The sequence below is a fragment of the Vollenhovia emeryi genome, unplaced genomic scaffold, assembly GCF_000949405.1.
Source record: "Vollenhovia emeryi isolate VEMERY1.0 unplaced genomic scaffold, V.emery_V1.0 DF939144.1, whole genome shotgun sequence".
In the NCBI taxonomy this organism is placed as follows: domain Eukaryota; kingdom Metazoa; phylum Arthropoda; class Insecta; order Hymenoptera; family Formicidae; genus Vollenhovia; species Vollenhovia emeryi.
In genome coordinates, this window is record NW_011967222.1 from 244,876 (window position 1) to 258,955 (window position 14,080).

The 14,080-nt window shown below is 43.2% G+C and overlaps 1 protein-coding gene across 1 annotated transcript in view; it reads right to left on the reverse strand.

The window, feature by feature from the left end:
* Positions 1 to 1,129: 1,129 nt before the first annotated feature.
* LOC105566608 (fibrillin-1-like) overlaps positions 1,130 to 14,080 on the reverse strand; it is an 18,708-nt gene continuing 5,757 nt past the window's right edge. Inside the window, exons 4-21 of the mRNA XM_012020752.1 lie at positions 12,934 to 13,081; positions 12,533 to 12,744; positions 11,994 to 12,152; positions 11,079 to 11,231; positions 10,794 to 10,931; positions 9,255 to 9,558; positions 8,994 to 9,175; positions 7,918 to 8,022; positions 7,414 to 7,748; positions 6,875 to 7,134; positions 6,442 to 6,762; positions 6,030 to 6,118; positions 5,108 to 5,448; positions 4,205 to 4,650; positions 3,163 to 3,490; positions 2,822 to 3,074; positions 2,316 to 2,445; positions 1,130 to 2,035 (exon numbers count right to left, since the gene is read on the reverse strand). Coding sequence (XP_011876142.1) covers positions 1,627 to 2,035; positions 2,316 to 2,445; positions 2,822 to 3,074; positions 3,163 to 3,490; positions 4,205 to 4,650; positions 5,108 to 5,448; positions 6,030 to 6,118; positions 6,442 to 6,762; positions 6,875 to 7,134; positions 7,414 to 7,748; positions 7,918 to 8,022; positions 8,994 to 9,175; positions 9,255 to 9,558; positions 10,794 to 10,931; positions 11,079 to 11,231; positions 11,994 to 12,152; positions 12,533 to 12,744; positions 12,934 to 13,081 — 4,313 coding nt within the window. The 3' untranslated portion in view covers positions 1,130 to 1,626. The remainder of the gene's footprint in view (positions 2,036 to 2,315; positions 2,446 to 2,821; positions 3,075 to 3,162; positions 3,491 to 4,204; positions 4,651 to 5,107; positions 5,449 to 6,029; positions 6,119 to 6,441; positions 6,763 to 6,874; positions 7,135 to 7,413; positions 7,749 to 7,917; positions 8,023 to 8,993; positions 9,176 to 9,254; positions 9,559 to 10,793; positions 10,932 to 11,078; positions 11,232 to 11,993; positions 12,153 to 12,532; positions 12,745 to 12,933; positions 13,082 to 14,080) is intronic.

Genomic DNA, 14,080 nt, shown 5'->3' on the forward strand with positions numbered 1-14,080 from the left:
CTTTCCAGAAGAACTGTATTACTAGAATGTTGCTACTAAAAATTTTGCGGGCTACATTCTAACAGATCCAAAAAATAGCGACTTTGTTGCATCACCTAGAAATCTACCTGCGTTAGTAAGATGTTTTCTTGAGCGAACGAAAACCTGAATTTAAACGCGCGTGCCTAAACCCATTTAAAATTAACTGCTGCGACCATTCTGTCCATCGCTGTGCACGCAATTAGGCGAATAAGACGGCTCACCGTGAAACCTCGCGAGAGATCAGCTCCGCGTCCTAGATATTACACGTTACATCGATGACGCGCGAACACTTGGAGCCATATGTCGTCGACGAGGCATCCCAATGACGTAATCGCGTTCTCTCGTAACGTATAGATGTATGGTATTAACGGTGGAATTATGCCGAAAAAATTTCTAGGCGACGCGATATATATTTGTATGCATTTTCCCGGCGCGTCGCGCACGCAACGCGCACCGCCCGAATTGTTCTATTTCCTGTTATCGTGTGTACATTAATATCGCTACCCTAGTTGTCGCTAGTTACTTAGATTATTATTGTTATTACTATTACGATTATACGATTATTAATATTATTTTATTGCAATTTTATTCTCTGACTTACGCAATCGCTATCGTCCGCTGTCGACGATATTGTCGCCGTCGCGACAGCGACCGCAATTATCATTAGTACAATTATTAAATTACTTATTAGTAACAATGACAATTCGCTGCACCACGGGTGCGCGTTCGTTATTCGCATCCAACACGACGACGATGGTTGTCGTATGTAAAACGCGCAGTGATATTATTATTTTATTTTTTATCCGAGGTATTTTATATACGTGTATATATATACATATATATATATATATTTATATTGTATTACGTTAACGCGCGTTTCATGCAACGAAGCGGCAATTAACACTATAAGGATCTCAGATTTGTTGCTTTATTCGTCTTCTATGAAGGAGAAGTGAAGCATTAGATTCGAAGCAATAGGCGTTGTTCCGATCATGAACAGCGGACCGTGTAGAGAAAGGATAGAGTGTCGCTAGTGAAACATATTTAATAAAGCTGCGATTTTGATAAAGTATCAAGCGTGTGCTTGGGAATTATTGTAAACGTCATCTAACTAATTTCTATAAGTTTATTCCATGTTTAATTCTTTTACATGTGTTAACTTATAAGAATCTATATACATTTAATTCATCCTTTTTTTTACACATCTACGATCGCAACGCGCTAACGCGTGTATATTTATTTTAACATTTAGCTTAAAAAATGAGCAAAAATGAAAAAGATCCGTTAATCTTAAATGTACGTCGCCTAAGACGTTAATTACATTAGTGTAATTTCGGGAAAAGATATCTGTATTATTTTAGTGAAACAGAGACTTTATTCAACAAACTATGACAGATCGCAATAGCGAAAAAACTTCATATGTTTCAGAAAGAAATTATCACGCAAAATTATATATGATTTGAGGATGTAACTCTTGTTGCTCTTACGATTACAGTAACACTATGGAAGAAGAGGCAATCACATAAATCGGGCAATTAGGCGTACCTCTAAATTACATCATTTTACTTTACGATCTTGACTTCCGTCTCCGCTTAAAGGGTCTACTCAGAATTCATATTGCGTAACGAAAATGAAGACCTTCGCGACGGCGCTCCCGATGAATCCAGTCTCGTGATAGATCTCCATGCTGAGATCCAGCTCGATCTCCTGCGGTCCCGCAATCGGGCGCGTCAGCACCAGGACCGCCTGCGACGGCGCCGGTCTCTTCAAAGCGAAACAGGATTCCGTGGCACGCGCGACACCCGGTGGTGCGCGCACGTCCACCAATGCCATAGTGAACTGCATCGTCGACTCAGGATGATGGCTTCCTCTCATGGTGAACAGCTCCAGCGGACCGGTGGGCGGGATGGGCAGCATGCTCACGAAAGTGATGAAGCTGTAGGAGTAGTGCGAGGGCAACCGAAGGCAAGCCAGATCGTCCACGCGGCAGTACCTCGAGGAGCGTACGCAGCGGCTGAAATTGCGAGCGAGAAACTTCTAACTCTGTCATCGCGTTATTCGTCAAATAATTGTCTACGTTTGAAATTGACCCAGTGTCAGACGTCGTACGTGACGTGTCCGAGAATTTAAATGAGAGAAAATTTGTAATCGTCTCAAATTTGCTCTCTAAAAATCAGTCGGTGCGTTATCACTGAAACTTGAAATGAATAATTCAGTGCCGCAACTGTGAATCGGCGAATGTTCACTGTTTTCGGTGACAATCCACTGACTGACTTTTAGAGAGCAATTAATACTTTTTTTTCATGGGGTCCTGATGATACCCCGAGGGGCAATTTATCCGGTTACAACGGAAACCCCCGCGCGTGTTCTGGCACATCTCGTCCGCCTCCCTGCAGACCTGGCCGGCCGCGCACTCGTCGATGTCTGCGAACACACGTAGAAGACAATCAAGTACGTTGCAGCACGTGGCGGTATCGTGACCGCCAACGATATCGTGATTGCGCGAGATCGAGGAGATTGCAGGAGCGCGTGTTCGTGCGCCGGTGACCCGAGCTGATGCTCCAGTTCGCCGGCAAACGGGTCAAGTACAAATCGCACCGTCGTTTCAACTGTGGAGTAAAGTAGGCGGAACACGCGCCTCGATCGCGAAGCTACGACACCGTGACTCGCATAAACAGGCTCTCACTTTCCATCTCATCAATTCGCGCGATAAGCGAACGTATCCTGTCGATCTACCCGACTTAAAGTATTTTGACTTTTTTTTCGTACGATCGCTTTTTCGTGTACGTGATTATATCACCTTGGCACGTTCGACCATCGATACCGAGCCTATATCCCTCGGGGCACTTGCACGCGTAGCTTCCCGGCGTATTCTCGCAGATGCCGATGCAGAGATGATTGTCCTTGAATTCCGTGCACTCGTCGATGTCGCTGCAAGACCTGTTATCGGGATTCAGCCTGAATCCAGCCTCGCATCCGCACCTGTAGCTGCCCCACACATTCATGCACACGTGCTGACAGAGCCCCGGCGTTCGCTGACACTCGTCGATATCCTGGAAGAAATGGACGATTACGTTTCGAGACGAGGACACTCCAGCTAGGGTGTTGTTGCCTATCCAAATCGTGCACGACACGACTCACTTGGCAGACACCGGCGGCTCCTCCAGCGTTTTCGAAGCCCTCCGAGCACAGGCACTTGTAGGAGCCTACGGTGTTCTCGCAGCGGCTGTTGAATCCACAAATATTACTACCATAAATGCTACACTCATCGATGTCAACGCAGTCGTTGTTGGGCCCAGCCGCGTGACCGGGCGGACAGATGCACTGATAGCCGCCTTGCCGATTCTCGCAGGTCTGACCCTTGTCGCACTCATGCGTCCCGTCCCGACACTCGTCTATGTCGATGCAGTACTGCCCGGACGCGGGGTCCAGAGTGTAACCAGGACCGCAGATCACCCTGGAGCCGCATCTGTAAAATTTCTCCGCGTGTAGAGTAATTCGTCAAATTGAGTTCACTTCTCCTACAACTGCGTTTTAAGTTTAAAAGTGTGTTGAAAAAACAGCAACATGTGTACGCTGACATCCCTGCTTATTGTTCCGATCATTCCCGTGAGACTCCGGTTGATATTAGCAACAGGGGAGCTTGAAAATAAATCGCAACCTGTATCGAGACGAATATGGCGATGCTTCGCAGCTTCCCAACGGAGGTTAGTACATTTATACTCATAATTTTGGTGTTATGACACGTAGCGATGTGGAACTCGTCTCATTGTGATCAGAATGGAACGCTTTGTTCGACATTGAGCTAAACTAACGACCCTATTGGCGCAATATTAGGAAATAATGTAAAACTGGTATTCCCAATGTTGGGTCAACATTGTAAGATGGACGCCGTCTCTTATTTAGCCAATATTGGTTTAATATTAAATCAATATTAGAACAATATTCTTATTGTATTGTTAAGTATTGACTTCCAATATAAATCTAATATTATATAATTATTATCGTGCAACATTCACATTTATTCCATGGCCAATATTGGCTTTACGTTGGACAATATCGGCCAATGCAATGTGTTTCTAGGAGAGGTCTTATTATACATATGTAACAGCCGAAACCTGTCCCCAAATTGGTGAACTACTCTAATCCGTGTCGCTGTTGCGGTCGGCAATTTTACGCATACCTATAGGATCCCAGAGTGTTGACACACGCCTGCATAGACCTGGCGCAGGGATTCGGCGTTCTCTGGCACTCGTCTATGTCCATGCATTTGCCGCTGGACCCGGGCTCGAAGCCGCGCGGGCAGTTCGGCTGAGAACCGGCCGAGCCCAATGGAGTCGGCGTCGTCGTCGTCGTGACCGTCGCGATCCTCATCGTCGTCGTCATCGGCGAGGTGCGCGGCTGCGGACTCGGTATACGCGGGATGCGATCGCAACGGTACGAGCCCAGGGTATTCCTGCACTGATACCCGGACGTGCAGTCGTGGGTACCCAGAATACACTCGTCATCGTCCTCGCAAATCTCGGTCGCGGCGTTAAGGGTGTAGCCGGTACCGCAGGGTAAGAAACGCGTGCACGTGTAGCTGCCGATCGTGTTGTCGCATCGCTGCGTCGACAAGCAGTCGTTCTCCTTCAACAAACAAATGTTAAACCCGGTGAAGAGAATCCCTAGTAGCACAGTGCATTGGCTAAACACTGGCCCAATATTTGGTTACATCGGGCCAATGTTTAGCACAGTGCATTGGCTAAACATTGGCCCGATGCAGCCAAATATTGGGCCAGTGTTTAACCAACGTTTGGTCGATGTGCTACTGTAGGGAATCCAGTAAAAAAATAAGTTGGTCGGCATCGAAACGATCTCGAATCCATATTTGATGGTTTCGACGTCGATTCACATCATCTTGATATCGATTGACGAGTCATTTCTCGCTGGGAAGTTCTTTTTGAGGCACAGACTTTGCATGATTGAATTTATCTTCTTCGATTCGACGCGCGAGATGTCACAATATTCGTATCTGTTTTCTCTAGATTCACGCCATAAATGTCAGACCGCACGTTTACGCGAACATCGTCGTCGTCCTTGTTACCTGCAACTGACATTCGTTGATATCGACGCAGGCCTGCGTGAAATTATCGCGCCTGAAACCGGTCCGGCAGGTGCACGTATAGCTGCCTACGGTATTCACACACTCCTCGTTGCTGCTGCAAGCATCCTCGAGCTCCCGGCACTCGTTGACGTCGACGCAGCCGCGGTTCCTTACGAACCTGGTGCCGCGTGTACACTTTTGGTTCATCGGTACCGGCATCGCCGTCGTGGGCGGTTTTCTGGTTATCGGCACGGGCGGCTTCGCACAGCTGTAACCACCTGGTTGATTGTAGCAGAGCTCGTCACCGCATGTGTCCAATCCTTCCGCGCATTCATCAATGTCTATAATTTCAAATACTTTGAATGAGAAGACTCGAAGGTACCTTTCCCTTCGTACCAAAGCAGTCGCATCCCTTTTGGAATTAAAATATTGAGACAGGGTGATTAATTAGAAAAGCGTTATTGTTTCCCTGCAAAACAGATGTCCTGGCATTCAAGCTCTTAAATTGTATCTCTGATAAAAGCATTGAAATTAAATGTAGAACCGCGCGTACAAAACACAAATTCGTCGCAATAAAAACGCAAGCGGCCACAAATGATATTGTGATTAATCGTGCATGTCGAAAGCCAAATGGTAACAGCATAATTCGTCCATGCATTTGCGAGGGATTCGTCGAACATGCGTCAATTAGTTAACCTGAGCTCGATATTGTACTGACGAGTTCTGAAAACATGAAAAATATCTGAAATCGTGGTTAACACATCACAAAACATAAGTTTACGCTACAACTAAAAGGAATTTAAAAAAAAATTAATTAGTCAGAAGTATACAAATTATACCTAATGTTTCTAGGCTTTATAAAAATGACCATTAACTTTTAAAGCAAAACCTTTTAAGGCTATATAAAAATTATTAGATATACCTGTACACCTGCGTAAATTAGGATGATACCGATAGCCGGAAGGACAAGCTGGTCGTTGGCGTTGACGAGGAGGAAGAGGTCTTTCGCACCTGCAAGGTATATATCATTGAATATTTTTAATTCTTGTTTTATTGCATTTACCTAGTGTAGAATCAAATTGAGCGAGGCTTATTGTTGCCAGTGGTAATTACAGAATATATTTTCCCGTACTAATGTAGAATCTCGATTGGGGATTAGCCCAGTGAGAAATAATTCGTCGAAATGACGTCGAATCAGCATCGTTTCGACATCGATCGACGAGTCATTTCTCGCTGGGAAATGCAATAGAACGGGAATGAAAAATATCCCAATCGGGATTCTAAATCAGGTAAACGCAATAGAGCATCCAAGATTTTGAAAACATTTGACGCACCTGTATGTACCCTGTAGGTTGACGCATCTCTCAGAGTATTTCGCGTCACAGCTGTACTGCCCGGTTAGGCACTCGTCGATGTCCTCGCATTGTCGAGCGCTCAAAGAATACCGGTATCCGGACGGGCAGGAGGGCAGTCTAGTCAAACACTCGAAGCCACCTTCTTTGTTGACGCAGTATTGATGCAAGTTGAGCCGACAGTTGTGTAGGCTCTCGGAGCACTCGTCGATGTCCAGGCAGGTGCCGTTAAAGGCTCGTCTGTAGCCGCGGCTGCAAGGCTGTATCAACTCGCAAGCAAAAGATCCGTTGGTGTTGACGCATCTGCGGATCAACATTCGTGGATATTTGTGAATATTAATCGTCAGAAAGAGCACCGCCAAAAGTTAAGCACACGATCGTCACGTAATTATTACAGAGAAAGGGAGACGCGCACCTGTGCGTGCTCTGAGGACAATCGTGCCTGCCCAACAAACACTCGTCCACGTCCTGACAGCCTTTCGTCGTCGTGCTGAAATACCAGCCGATACTGCAAAGGGGCGAGCAGTCGTAGCCCCCCGGAGTATTCGTGCACCTCTCGTGATCTCGACATCCGGGACCGACCGCGCACTCATCTATGTCTACGCAATGGCCCGTACTCGCGTCTCTCTTGTACCCCAGTCTGCAGGGTTCGGTGGACCAGTAACGATTCGTGTTCTGCATAAATACGAAATCGCCCTGTTTATTAGGTAGAACATGATCAGATTACATTAGACCACGTGCAGTTTCAATGTAAATGAATAAGAGTCTTACTAATTTGTCTTTTTGACCATCTTGACCATGTTAAGGTTTTTATGACAAACATTTCAAGCTCTTTTAACTCCTGATTCTAAACGCTGACTACTGTTATTTCCGTACAAAAAAAATTGCGAAACCGACGTTTTCTATTGAGGAAATTACGATATCGACGCGATCGATAATTCGCGAAATTGCCACCTGTACTACGCCGTAGCGCGGTCCAACGAACGGTCTTCTTGTTGTTGTGCTGCTAATCGCCGTTGCGATGGTGCTGGTGGTAGTAGTTCGTGTTCCACAAACATAAGACCCATTCGTATTAAGGCAATAATGAGTTAAACTGTTACAGGTATGTAAACCGAGCAGGCACTCGTTGATATCTTCGCAGGATTCTTCGGCCTTGTTCGCCGACCGAGAATTGTTACGCAGCCGGAAACCGGGTGGACATGTTGGAGAGCATCGATAACCGCCCTCCGTGTTCACGCAACGCTCGCCTATGCTGCAAGTCGCTATTCCATTGGCACATTCGTCGACATCTGTAAAACATAAATTGTCATCATCATCATCATCATTGGTCCTGCAGCCCCATCCAAGCCCCAGTCTCCTCAAGCTTCCCACGCCACACGTCCAACATTGCCACGAGCCGACAACTCACCCATGAACATTGCCAGCAATAACTTGGAAACGATAGAGAGTTTTGTGTACCTCGGATTTTTAATCGACAGCAGTAACAACATCTCTCATGAAATCCGAAGGAGAATAGTACTCGCCAATAGATGTTACTTTGGGGTAGGTAAACACTTCTGCAACCTGTCTCAAAAAACTAAAATCAGGCTTTACAAAGCGCTCAATGTACCAGTAGGTAACATACGAGTCAGAAGTATGGACACCCTAGTAGGACTCTCTAGTAGCACAATATATTGGCGCAATAGTGGGAAATAATGTAAATCTAGTATTCCAAATGTTGGTCTAATACTGTAAGATGGACCTTCTCTCATTTATCTAATATGTCTATTTAGCAATATTAGTTTAATATTGCATCAATATTAGACCAATATTCTTATGACATTGTTAAATATTGGCTAATGCACTTCGAATATAAATCTAGTATTATATAATTATTATCGTGCAATATTTACATTTATTTCGTGGCCAATATTGGCTTTACGTTAGACAATATCGGCCAATGCATTTCTAATATAACCAATATTAGATTAATGTTTAGCGAATGCACTGTGCTACCAGTGCTATGGCAAACGAGTCAGCGTTGAGTGTTTTTGAGAGGAAAATACTAGTCAGGATATTTAGGGCTGTGTGCGAAAATGGCGAGGGCCAGGTGCTCGATTCTTGAATTCATTCGAAGGAGAAACGTATTAGAAATTTCTGCTCTTACAGAAAAGTTGAAAGTCGATTGGTTAAAAGCCAGTCAGAGCAGGATTTTCGCATACGTTTCTCCTTCGAATGAATTCAAGAATGAAGCCCCAGATGTAACCGCGAATTGTATAAAATAATAACAACAGCAGAGACACAGTTGCGGCGATAAAAATAGTACATGTGATAAAAGAAAATGAAGACTCTCCCCCAAAGAAAACCTTTTTCTCGTTTGGAAAGGAAGAGAAGAGGCAGGTTGAGGCTGCGATGGAAGAATGAAGTTCAAAGCGATGCCACGAGGATGGAAATAATTATTTCCATCTCTGTTTCTTAAGAAACATATTCATTATTGACCTTCGATAAAAATACGGAAAATTATTTCATGTAGCAACAAGTAACACAATAATTACCGATGCACCGGCCAGACTTTCCATCGAAAAAGTAACCCTCGTTGCAATCCTCGACTTCGTTCGTGACCGATGAAATGCTCGTCCCCTCTAGTTTATATCCTCTGCTAAATCGATCGTCGCGTTGATCGCGGTTTGTCTCTTCCGTGGTAGACGTGTCCTTGTTGTTTTCAATTGATACGCATCTAGTTTTTTTTTCATTAAAATAATGTTTTAAAATCTTCCATCGAATTTAGATCATTAAAGTATCGTAGAATGTCGCACCTGTAACTACCGATTTCGTTAACACAACGCTCGTTGAGCTCGCAAGAATGCAATTGTTCATTGCACTCGTCGACGTCTGTACACCTCGTTGTTCCGGAATCGTTAGAGGGTTTGTATCCCGCGGAACAAGTCATCCTTAAACCCGATTGCACATTCTTTTGGTGAGCGGATGGATCCTTGTTAACTGGAGGAAACGGAAAAGGACTAGCCGATGTCTTTGTACACTCGTACGCACCCTCCGTGTTAACGCATATTGTGCTGGGATCGGAACAAGGGTTGCTCGACTCGACGCACTCATCTATGTCTAAAAGAAGAGATATACAATATAATTGCAGATCATAAACTATTGAAAAGAAACATCAACCAGAAATCCAAAATTCATTGTCAGCGCTGAAGATCTACAGTGCACGTAACGTAAACTGTAGATTTTTAGCGCTGGCAGTAAATTTTGGAACACAGAAACTGCCAGTGTAGGCAGACGAGCGGCGCCGTGCAATGCCTTTGTTTATGGCATAACTAACTTTAAGAAATGTAAATTAAAAGTTAAAAGTTACCGATAAAATGTAACTAAATTCAGTTAGAAGTTAACAGTCTATAATGTAACTAAGTTAAGTTAAAATTATTTTTCTTTTTAATTTTTCACTTAACTTTTATCTTTTTAACTAGACATTACCCGACCCTAATTTCATATTAATCACAATTGCATTAACAATTAATACAAGTTAAACACACAGCAGAATGTATCAAAAAGATATCTGCGCATCAGATATCTGATTGCGTAAAGAATATTCAGATATATTGCTAGAAGTCTCAGATATATTTTGCTGTATGGGAAACTAAATCACAATCGCTTAAAAAGTTAACTCATTACTTACATGCATAAAAAACATGGGTATGAAGTATTGCATGCGGAACCAGATCATGAATGTGAACTCAAATTCATTCCCAAGATAACTGATGTTTTCCACGGTCGTTTACTCAATTTTATGCAATGAAAGAAAATAGCGATCGCAAGAGATGCACGTGCATGCAAATTCACCTAGTACAAAGAATCATCACATCGGAAATTTTCATTGAAAACATAATACCCCTGGTAGTACAATGCATTGACTAAACATTGGCGAAATATTGGTCCAATGTTGGTTAGATTAGAAATGCATTGGCCGATATTGTCCAACGTAAAGCCGAATATTTGCCAGGAAATAAATATAAATATTGCACGATAATAATTATATAATATTAGATTTATATTGGAAGTGTCAATGGTCAATATTTAACAATGTAATAACGATATTGCTTTAATATTGATCCAATATTGGACCAATATTTTTGCAATAAATAGACATATTGGCTAAATAAGAAAAGGGGTCCATCTTACAATATTGAACCAATACTGGGGATACTAGATTTACATTATTTCCCAATGTTGCGTCAATATATTGTGCTACCAGAGACTGTGTCGAAAAGCGACAAAGTTATTACGTGCGTCATAACAAAGATTTAAAGATCATTGATAATTCGAAGAACGAAGGAGCTCACCGACACAGACACCCAGGCCGATACTGTATGTGAATCCTTTTCTACATTTCATATCGCACTCGTAAGCACCCTCGGTATTTCGACATTGCTCGACATCTGCCAGACAGCTGTGTATAGCTTCCGCGCACTCGTCCACGTCTGATTAACAAATAAGCAAAAGGAATGCGTAAAGAGGGAAGATTTTCCGCGGGAACTTCATCGTTTCACCATAATTAATGTGACAGTTATTTTATCACAAGTATAGGCGACTGAATGAGTGTCACCTACAGGTATCGCCAATATTACCCTTGCACAACTGCGACGATTTGTCGAATTTGAATCCCGCGGGGCAAGACTTCGCCCCGGTCATTTCCAGACACGTGTAACTACCCTGCGTATTCACGCAGAATGGCTTATCGGCGTCACAGGCGGCCGATAAGACGGCACACTCATCAATATCTGAAAAACAAACGCGTAATAATAATTTCGATAACTTAATCATGCGACCCAGCGAAAAATTACTCGCCGATCGACCCAGATAACCAGTATGCTCAAGCAATCCCATACAGCACGCATGTCTAAAGGACATCTTTAAGACATCTTTAAGTTGTCTTTTAAGCATACATATCTAATGTCTTAAAGATGTCTTTTAGACATGCGTGCTGTATGGTAAAAATGTATATGGTAAAAATAAAATGTCAGCAACTGATGCTAGCTCTTCGCTAGGAATATGAATTCAATGTTCGAGTGATTTAAGTAAGGTACAGCTAGCATAATGTTAGCATATCGTCGTAGCTGAGTGTACAGCTAGAGAGAGAATACCTCGAATGAGCATACTGTTAACAAAGAGTTAGCATCCGTTGTTTTCCAATTTTCTAACAGATACAAACGTATGACATCAGGCCAAGCACTTAACGCTGGCATAACGTTTGGATCATGCAGATGTTTCATTTCCGACATCAAATTCCAGGTAGCCAGCTGACAGGTCACTTGTCGTTATTTCGACGTCAAAATGACGACAAGTGACGTCAGCTGGCTACCTGGGATGCTAGCAAACAGCAGCACAATAGACGACACAGACGCGTAGCTTAAGATACTAAGATTTTTGTTAGCAATTTGTGCTCACGCTGGCTATCTGGGGATGTCGAAACGATGTAGAATCGGCACCGTCAAATTGACGTCGAGTCATTTCTCGCTGGAGAAAGACGCGCCTCTCGTTACCTGCGCATACACCTGTCGATGGCTGCCACTCGTAGCCCGGAGGACAGGCTTCGTAGGGTGCGTTCTTTGCGGACCTCTCCCTGATGCAAATATACGATCCTACGGTGTTCTGGCATCCCCCGCCGGGACATACGCCGCGCTCCAGACACTCGTCCACGTCTGGTCGATCGAATCGGCGCGCGACAAGTGACGATCATATGCGAAAATCGAATGCTCGATCGCAGAAACAAGCAGCCCAGCGCGATTGAACGAAAATTAATCTCGCGGAATAATAAAAAGACAGACAAAGAAGATACGAACTCGGTCGCCTATTCGTACAATTTAAGCGAGAGACTGAAAATAACAATGCCGCAGCGAACACAGCGATATAATCGAAGTGATATTACAGTACATGAGAAACATGAAACATGGACGAGGTATATTAGTTATATTAAGTAAATGTGAACAAAAGGATGTGTGCTTCTGTTACCGCGTTAAAAGATTAACAAATGTCACTTCCTTACCTGCACGCGAGTTGTATTCTCTTGAATTGTACTTACCGTCGCACACCTGACTGCTGCCGTTATATTGATAGCCCGACGGACACAACGGCGACGTTTCGTCTTTGTCTTTTCTCGGCACTTTTTTAGTTTTCGACCTCAGGATGCACGAACGTCCGTCCTTGGCCAGGTCGTAGCCCGGATTACAGCTGCACACGATAGCCACCCCGTTGTCGGTGCAGAGATGCGCGCAGGGGTGAGTCGGCCTGCACCTGAAAACGGAAATATGATTGTTAACATTTTCATTGTCACGCCTTCTGAGACATAACATAGCTGGCCTTTCATTCGCAGCGTTCGCGATATCGTTGCCAATAATTCACCGGAATGGTAATCCTGTCGCGAATACGCTCTCCCATGCAGTAAAGGCATCTAGCACATTGAGGATCTACGTTATTCAGTACCTGTCGGTCGGCGGATCCTGCTTGCAAGTCTTTCCGTCCTCTAACAAAGTGAAGCCGGTGCGGCACTCGCAGCGATACGAGCCTGGCGTCGGGACGCAAATGTCAGAGCAGAGTATGCCTTTCATGAGTTGACAGATATCATCCACCTCTGCGAATCAGAACGCTGTGATTTAAAGTTTCGCTCGCGCTCAAGCTATGAAAAAAAAATAGGGGGACGTCACGACCGCGCCAATATTTTTTCCTCGAGTGCTGTACGCTTTGGGAACGTCACGCGCAATTCGATATTTATTTACAGAGCGATTTTGTTCGCAGATATGGATTTTTATTTCTATCTGTAGGTAGAGGAAAGTTTCATTATGAGATAGGCTTCTATTGGCTCCACCATGAATCTATTGGCCTTGGAGTGAAATCTCTGTTTAGTGGAAAATCCATTGTTAGATCGTGTAATCGTCGCGAGTAAGATTTAATTTGGATGTTGAAAACCTTCTATCTCATATTAAAAACCTATCCCGTGATAGGAAACTTTCCTCCATATATGTATAATAAAATAGAATATCTGTCTGTATACATATTCTCTGTTGACTCCTAAATCCTTTGACCGATTTAGACCAGATATAGTTGCTCTCTAGGTTCCTGCGGAAACTATAATGAAACCCGGTCATCCCTTCACCTCCCCCAAATTTCATCTCCTTGATACTTCGGGACAATGGGGAAGTTTAAGTTAGTAGATTATAAATTTTATCGCTTCACTGATAAAAAAATACCTTAACAAAAAAATATTGCTTTACTAAAAAAAAACGATTCATTAGATGGCTCCTAATTAATGCTTCATCAACTTAAATTAAAAGAATAAAAAACAAATTAAGAGCGCACCTTTCTTTAATTTTTTATTTATTCAATATCAAAGAGTAGATCATTTTAAACTAACAAATTTTATTTTAATTCTACAAAATGTTCACTAATTAAGATGTAATTTTTACAGCGAAGAAAATTGGATTTCTTATTCGACAAAACAATTTGCTTCATTTAATAAATAGTATTCTATATCTCATGAAATCTTTATTTGAATGTAGAAAATGTAATGATTTTAAAATTAAAAAAATGTTTTGTCAGTGTTGTAATGAGAGAGAGAGAGAGACAGGGAGGG